Raw genomic sequence first — 9004 nt, 5'->3', positions numbered from 1 at the left:
TTGCATTATCCATTAGCTGCATCAATGTAGGCTTATATTATGCTAATTTGGCTTTGGAAAAAAAAGAAGTGTTCATTGTTGTCATGAAAAATAATCAAAATACCAGAATTTGACCCGAAACGTATTTCTCTCTTTCTTTGTGTGTGATACAAACACGTCTGACGTCATAGCCTACCTGTCTACATAGGTGAGAGGCCCATGAAGGCCCTGTGTCTGCTGCTGCTTATCATGATGACCTTCCTCGCTGCCTTTAAAGATGTTTTGCAGGCTAGTTTTGCTATGGCTGCATGGCGCAACTCTTTGTGCTCGGACACCATTACAATGTTGACCTAAAGTGAGTTTCTCAACTCGGTTTAATCAGTGTTGTCCTCTCTGATGACAGAGATGTCCAGCTATTGGCCGAGACCAGGAGGGCACGTCATCTCCATCAATCAGGGACTGCTGTTTCTCCTCTGAGGAATGTCCCCACGGTCGTCCAGCCGCCTGACCATGCGTTACTTGGATGCATGAGAGGCCGGGCATGAAGTGCAACCCTGTCCAATGATTATGCAGGGGAGAGGTGATAATGACTTCCTATCAAGAGTTAACGGCCGAAGGGGAGAGTAGCCCTCTGTTCACGGGCTGCTGCCGAGCAAAAGAGGTCATAAACCGGGTCCTGGACGGCAGGACTCATCCTGAACTCGGCAGTCGTGATGAGGAAGGGAAACTGGAGGTGGAAGTCGCCTCAGGATTTAATTCTCCGCATCCCCGGTACTTAACTCTCTCCAACAGTTTGGCTCTGTGTACCTCTTTGGACAGCCCTCCTCCACCGTGTGAGACTCTCGAGGGCTTCTCGACACCGGCCTGCCCCCACTCGTCCCGTGTCCCCTGGCGGTGCAGGGCGCAGGGGCAGGGCTCTCCAGGACGCGGATTCTGCGCCTCAAATAACAACGAAACGCTACGATCCGGCGTTGGGTCACTTACAGAGCAAATTCATATATACTCTCGAAATGGCCCCGAGATTCACGCCGCCACGGGGAGTTCCGCTGGCTCGGACTGTAACGTAGCTTATATGGATGTAAGCAGAAAAACTTTTGAGTGGATGAGAGTGAAGAGGAGTCAGCACCGGCCGGGTAAGTTATTGTTGAGGGAGACAGGGCACGCGATAAGGGATAAAGTAACCTTGAATGTATTCAGGATAATTGAGTTTATGTTTAACGTTAAGCTTTGGATAACTTTCATTCATAGTTGGGAAAGTTTGGTCGAAGTTTTATCTGGAAAAAAAAAGAAGAAATAGCTGACGTGTTTTGTGCGTCACCGTGCACAATCTTCTCCGTCACCAATAATAAAGTTCAATCAAAAAATAAATAATTTCCCACTTTTTAAAGCATTTTAAACCGTTTAAAATGCAGCACTAGCTGTTTACTCAACGCCACCTTTGAATATGGACATGAGGACTCGGTTACTATTTCCTTAACGGCTCCATGTTAATGTAAGTCTGTTAGGTTATTTAACATTGTCGCTCCACCTACAGTTGCAAGAAGGTTTTAGACTGCACACACTCAAGGAGGGTGCAGTACAGTCAAAGGCCTGCCTAGCCTCACTGTATATTCAACCCGGAAAATGATCAATTATTTACCCTTGCCCTTACTAACCAGTAGCATTTGAATAATGCAACAGACCACTGCCTGTCGAGACTCACAGGAAGTTGAGTAAAACTTACTGTTGTAAGCTGGAGTGCTCCCTGAGTATTGATTAGTTGTCTGTTTGTAATGAAAGCCCTTGTGTATTGATTTCAGTTTGCAGCACCTTTACATGTGTCCACCTTTTTAACATAATTGCTGTCACAGATCATCATTTCCCTGACTGATGAGTTTTGGGCAGAGAGCCCACAGAATAATACATATCCCAGGCTTTAAAAAAAAAATACCAATAGCCTACTAATGTGAAAAATGCCTATCAATCCTCAGTTTATGTGAGTGATAGTATCTTATATAGATCCTTCATTTGATCAATAATGTCAGTTGACTGACCACTGGACTTGAGTTGGATTTCATAAATTTTACACAGACGAAGATTGACTACAGTGGTGGTCCAGTCTTTTTTCTTCTTCCCCACAGCACAATGTCTGTCTGCTGTAAGCGTGCTGCTGACCCAAATGTTCAGTGACCAAAGATGCAGGATGGTCATCATAACCACCAGAAAAGGCCTGAGCTCCTATGCAAGGACTGCAACAAACATAAAGCTGCTGCAAAATTCACATTGCATATTATTTCTGATGATGCTGCTCAATGGGGTCATTGTGCACAAAATATGACTGCACATTTGACTTGCACAAAACTACAGTCTTTAGCTTTCGATTACCTTCTTGCATGCTCCTTCATGATTAGCATTGCCTTAATTTCTGATAAAGGCAGGGAGAGGCAAAAGATCACAATATAACACATTTGACTTGGAACATTTCAATGTTATGATGCAGAAAGCACAAACTGACAAAAAAAATCGTCAGATATTTGGACAGTGATTCACACACCCTGATACACATTTTTCTCTGGTGCTGCTGTATAGAAGCCAAAGGTGATAAGAACACCTTTGATTTGCCATAAATATTGCAATATTGTAACATGCAACAAACACAAAACTAAAATTTTTAGCTTTTGATTACCTCCTTGCACCTACTTCAGAATCTAGATGAGTGGACAAACATTTCACTGTGAAGGAGGCAAAAGGTGACAACAACACATTTCACTGGCCCAGGAATCACTTTATTCATAAAACGCATTAGCCACTCATCTGGTCCAAATCCGTGCACTTGAGAGAAAGCCATTTGCTCACACCCACCCACACCACACATCTCTTCACAGTACTGTTAGTATCTTTGTAACCTCTTTCTGTATCTCTCTGAAGGGGATCATCTGTAGGAGTAACTCATTAGCGCTACTGTGTAACTTGAAAATGAGTCATTAGTGAAAGTATGCTTTTCTCTGGAGGTTGTATTGGTTTTGGCATAAAACAAAGCCTCGCATATTCTTCCATGTTGAAAGGCCTCCACAGACCTGCAGTAACCTGATCTCTTGGCTCAGTGTATATACTCCCAGTGCGTCATTCTTCAATTATGCTTTGACAGCACCTGAATTACTGTGGGCTGGATGCCCAGATGACTGAGGCAATGTGTATCGATCTATCCCTTTTCTTCTTCCCTCTCCTTGGCTTGGAAGGCCCTTCCATTCCTTTTGCTGCCTGACTATTTTTAAGCATGCATGTCATTTCTCAAATATTTAGTTTGATTCTTTTATGCCTTCTGGCCGGCATCAATTCTATTATCTTTGGAGCTATTAATCAGAATGTGCATGTGATTTGCACTCCTGAAAGCTGAAGTTCTTAATTACGTACAGTTCCTCTGTATTGGTTCTTCATATTCACTGCCCTCTAATTCTCAGGCTCGGTTACCTTGACATTCATTTTCTTAAAACACAGATGTCGACATTTATCCTATAACTGACCTTTCCATCTGCTATGCTTTTCCAAGTGGCTAGAGGCCTGTTAACCTTCCTACTTATGAATTGTGGAGGGGGACATTGCTCTACACCTGGCACACTGTCTCCATTATACAGCAGCAGCACATTTTCTCAGAGGCAAAGACACTAACGACTTACCCACAATGTCAGCAAAGAAAAATCAAGATATAGCTGCAGTTCCTGTCATTCATTGCACATAAGTAGCACAGATGATACTTTAATGTGTGACCCAGAAACCTCAGAGAAAAAAATGGAGACATTTGTCATTAATGCAGTGTTCAAAAGGATTTGTAAACTGTTAAACTGTCATTGACACAGAACGGCCTAAAGGCAAATTATTAATGATTCCGATGAATACAGTTAATGGACTGTAAATGATGCAAAGTTGTTTTGAATCGCCAAACATTTCGCTGACAACTTTTATCTGCAATACACAGCAGCACATTTGGCTCTACTATTCGGTGAACTTGTCTTGGACACACTTTAAAAGCATCAACGTTACTAAATAAATGTGAAGTGTTCAAATGTTTCAGAGTCAGAGATGTTGATTCAAATCTCAGTTCATTTTTTAGGCTGTAGTTTGTGTTGTTGTTGCATGATATTGCATTGGTGTTTCTGTTATTATGTCCATGTAGATTACAGACAATTCCCCATCCACCCCATCCCCAACCAAGATTTTACAATGTGCCTCTGGCTACTGCTAAAGTTGATGTCTCGATGAAATACATCTGTGTTATACAGACAGAAAAATGGCACTTGGTGAAGACTTTAAATCAACAAACTGGCTCCGGGCCAATTCCCACAAATCAGTTTCTTGGAAATAATTTTATTGAAGACTTGAATATTTGTTTAACTCATTTCTTTAGTATCAAACAAGCCTGTGTTTTTTTTATTGTTCATTTATATTTCTTATTATCACAGAAATTACCAGACCACTATCAGATAGAGCTATAATAAATATTTTATTTTATTTCTGAGGATTCATACAAAAGTTATGAATACATATAAATGGCATCCACTAAAGCTTATTATACAAGAATTGTTTCTGTTTCAACTCTGGAATAATTTCTCATCTTATTTCCTGGATAAGGGCACGGATTGTGTTTTGTACTTCTTTTTTGGATAACCTCATTGATCTTGCTGACGACTGTTTTCATGTCCTCTGTTCCCAGCCAGGATGCACATGACCTGTGGGTTCAGTATTGTTGGCTCGGGCCTCGGTGCTGTAGAGGCTGGGAGCAGCAGCATCTGCACGGATGGCCATCCCACGGTGAACGGGACCCCAAGGACCAGCTTCAGCACCAAGCAGCTGACCGAGCTGGAGAAGGAGTTCCACTTCAACAAGTACCTGACGCGGGCCAGGCGGGTGGAGGTGGCCAGCGCCCTGCGGCTCAGCGAGACGCAGGTGAAAGTTTGGTTTCAGAACAGGCGCATGAAGCAGAAGAAATTACAGAGAGACGGGCTGCTCTGCGACCCGATGCCCGCGGCGCTGCACTCACACGCCGACACTTTGGACACCTGCCCCTCTCCTTGACCGACATCCAAAACACCTGCATCGGAACTCCTGAACCGCAGGAGCTGCATCACGTGTTTCACATGCAAGGGCGCCTGCCTGCAGATGTTTTGATTCCCGTTTGCATCGGTTTCAATTAGGCTTCACCTTTATTTGCTTACCACGATGGATGCTTATCGCAAGAAGCGCAATGGCAAGTTTCTTCATGCAAGAACGGGTCAAAACAATTTGTCATCCTCTCCCGGCTTCAGACTGGCGCTCTGATTTGAATATTAAAATTCAAGTCATTGCATCGCGCTCCATATCTATACACAGTGTAAACAAGGAAACAAAATTATATTAATTGTCCATAGAAACTGTGGCAGACTATTTGTTTATTTATTTTGTACAATTTATCCAGGAACTGACTTTACTTAAATAGTCATTCAATAGGACACGTGCCTCCTAGTTTTGTTTAAAATAGTTATTTGTTATTTATTAAAAGTCTACATTTGAAATGGTTTATTCTAGTGACAGAAAGAAAATACATTATTAGTATCATACATTTGACTAATTATTCCAACAGATTACAATACTGCTTTCTCGACCAATTCAAGATGCAGATTGTGGGGATTTCTTTTTATATTTCTTTAAAAAGCTGTTTATCTCTGACACATTTGAGGAAAGATGCACCTGTTACAAACATCTTTAACATGTTAGCAGATAATTATCAGGCTAATTTAGCAGAATTTTAATGCTGCTTTAATGTTGTGTATTTTGTCCGGTTTTAAGGTGTTTATCCACGGATTAAAATGTCATAATTGACTGATAGATTTATTGACCGCTCGCATTACGAGTATTGATCCGTGGTGATCCATCTATTTGAGGCACAAATCTAGGAGCATTTGCGTGCGTCTGTAACTGCATGTTAATGGAATGTGGAAACATCACGATCGGGAGTTGTTGCGTCTTTTATTACCTCTATATACATGCATCAGAAAATGACAATTTAGCTTGAACACTCATGCGGGAGAGCAGACAATAAAACGCTGTCTTGGCTGTTTTGCAGATCAACCAATAAATTGTTTGGTCCCAGCAGCTCGAGCTGCTAAATATTCTTTCCAGATTCACATCTCATCTCATATCAAGTAAATGATTGTAAACTCGGCCTTTAAACACTGTTATGTTCCCGGTATCGCAATGCGTTTCTGTCATGTTAATGTCTATTCTAATATCAAGATATGAGGCCATCGGCCACATATTCATTCTATGTAAGGGCACATTTTAGTTTAGCTTTAATTAGCCGTTATTGCACTGGATATGAAGGTTAGTAGATGCAAAGCGGATGTTAATGACAACAAAGGAGTTAAACTTAAAGCATCTGGGTGTCGCTTAGAAATAAACAGCGAGAATCAAAATTAATCTGGCTAAGGTGCATTTTAAACCTTTAACAGGTGTCCTCATAAAATAGCCCACTAATACGATTAGTATTAGATAGTTGCACCCGCAGGAGTGGACATGAAGTAGCCTAAATGTATGCAGTTACACCGAAGTTCACCTCTCACCTCTTGACCCCTCTTGCCTCGGGACAGCGATGACCCGGTCAGCGGCTCAGAGAAAGATGCGTATTCATTTGGGTGACATCGAAGTTTGAACTCTCTCTCTCTCTCTCTCTCTCTCTCTCTCTCTCTCTCTCTCTCTCTTTTTTTTTCTCTTTCTTTCTTTCTTTCTTTCTTTCTTTCTTTCTTTCTTTCGTTTTCTCTTTTCCCCCAACATCTCGGAACGCTTTTGTTCTGGTGGTGGATCTCTATGTCCACCCAATAATATTTCATCCAGCTAAATAGAGGGGCGACTAGGCCATATGATAATTGTTCATATTATAATTCCATCCTAGGCTACATGAAGCTCCCCCCCCCCTACACCTAGAGCTAACCTAATTTTTGCCCTATCTCTTATTTTAATAAGCCAAAAAATATGCTCCTAGCTCACTTTATAAACTGGATGAAACTTTTCACCCAATATGTTTTGGGATATAAACTACAGACCTATTTTTAATAGCAAAGTTGAAAAATTAAAGTTACTTGAGCATGCTGAACACTTAATACGATTCCATCTCTGAGCTAGTATAAACAAAATTTAGAACAACTATTTATAACATGCAGGCTGCTTATAGATTTCATAAATATCTGCTTGAATAATTTTTGAAGAATTTACACATTAAACCACTCCAAACAATATTTTTTTATAATGTTCATCTCATTAATATTAACTGAAAGCTAGAAAGGAATACAAGTTCAAACGTAAAGGTCTGCAGAGGAGCTTTTGACATTTGAAAGTTTTATTTGTAATTGATACAAATGATTTTACATGGAAGCTAGACTAAAAATGTGTTGAGCCCAATTTATTTTAAATTTGCATTTAAACAAAATACACACCATTAAGGTTGCCTTCTCTAAACAAAATAGCACAAAGTGGAATGTTTAACAAAACCTTCAAATGTGTCCGTCTTTTTTTAATGCAAATAAGTGTGCACTTGTGAAGGCTATGAGGATGACGATGAGGTCAATAATGTTGAAACAATGTGATGATAAAACTTGTGAATTTAAAAATGGTACCTCATGTCCACTGCTCCTACTGAGAAGTGTGTTAGGTTGACCTTATTAGAAACTCTTTTATCATCTTGTGCAAATTTGTTCCCTTGCCACAGGGCTTCAAGTTACAGGTTGTAATGTGCACAGAGGATGCTTGCAGCAAGTATGAACTCTTTGACTTTTTTTTAAAAAACTTACTTCATCACAGTTTCTACTGTATAATAGATTAACTTAGAATTGTGCACTAATTTAAAATAGTAGAGAAAATGCGTGGAGGAAAAAAACTTAATGTGAGTTATAGGGATGAGGTGAAGGTGAAAAGAAGAGTTGATTTGTTTTGGGTGAACTATCACTTTAATTTCATTCCGTGGCAGCTTCAGCATTTGCCTCTCAATTGATGAAAGGCGAACCGCATTGTTTGTTCAGACCTGACATTTAGTTCGAAAGCATTTGAGTGTGACTCTACTCTGATGAATTTGTGCTCTTCTGTAATTCCTTCCTGGAGATGTACGATTGGTTCACGAGACTGACAGCTGTGCTTCGTTTATACACGAGCAAACACACGGTAAATGGAAAGAAAATAAAACCAAAATAACTCAACTGGAAATGTATTACTGCCACAGGTTGTAACAGTGATGACATTAAACAAGTTGGGATTTCCTTCCCCTTTATTTGTCTTTCCCCTTCCTGTACAGCAATAATTTCTCTATTGAAATTCATTCCAAAATCTATTTTATTTAACTAATTTATCTAAATCAATAAGAATCATGTTCATAATGAAGTATAATAGATTACTTGTGCATTACTAATGTAATGCAAATACCTACATTATTTGTAAAAGTTAAGTAAGTTATTATTATCTTTTAATAAAACACTGTAATTGAGATATTAAACTCATACATAGTTCATCATGAATGAGGCTATTGACCATCTTCTGTATTGCCTTCTATTGTAAGTTACACTGTAAACCCAGATTTAGTTGTAATTCAACTTTTAGTGGTTACTCCTTATTCTTTCATGTTTTGTTAAAAAACATATTCATTACTAAATCACGTTAGTTGTTTGTAATAATCAGCTTAAGTATGAAGTGCACAGATCATATTAAGCAGAGATAACTAAGGATGTTTCTGTATGGGAGGGGCGGGGTCATTTGAACTGTTCGGCGCTGAAGTGAATATATATGTTCTGAAGGGTTTCTGTCCTGGTTAAAGTGTGTTTCAATAATGTTCTGTTAATGTTTTGGGTGTGCATTTATGTTATCTGGGTTTTAGTTTTGTATGGCTGATTTAGTGTTCATGTTTTTCTACATTTATTGTTGTACCATGACCGAGACCCGGGTGGGGACTGATGGGGTCTGGGCAGTATTAAAAAGTCTCTCGGCACATACAAAGGTTGGAGGCTAGTAAGTCGCTTATTAGAGTGAT

The 9004-nt window shown here is 39.9% G+C and overlaps 1 protein-coding gene across 1 annotated transcript; it reads left to right on the top strand.

Moving 5' to 3' along the window:
• Positions 1–434: 434 nt before the first annotated feature.
• Positions 435–6411, top strand: hoxc1a (homeobox C1a). Its single transcript, XM_028582591.1, has 2 exons — positions 435–1112; positions 4670–6411. Exons 1-2 carry the CDS (start codon positions 566–568, stop codon positions 5029–5031), a joined length of 909 nt encoding a protein of 302 aa, XP_028438392.1. The 5' UTR covers positions 435–565; the 3' UTR covers positions 5032–6411.
• Positions 6412–9004: the final 2593 nt, after the last annotated feature.

This window comes from Perca flavescens, chromosome 7, assembly GCF_004354835.1.
Source record: "Perca flavescens isolate YP-PL-M2 chromosome 7, PFLA_1.0, whole genome shotgun sequence".
NCBI lineage: Eukaryota > Metazoa > Chordata > Actinopteri > Perciformes > Percidae > Perca > Perca flavescens.
Note: the sequence above shows the minus strand (reverse complement) of the source record. Positions and strands in the feature narration are given on the sequence as shown.

Excerpts from the sequence above, each read along its gene's own strand:
- hoxc1a (XM_028582591.1), top strand. The coding sequence starts at position 566 with ATGACTTCCTATCAAGAGTTAACGGCCGAAGGGGAGAGTAGCCCTCTG. Across the intron at positions 1,113-4,669 it reads GAGGAGTCAGCACCGGCCGG|CCAGGATGCACATGACCTGT; the intron begins GTAAGTTATTGT and ends CTCTGTTCCCAG.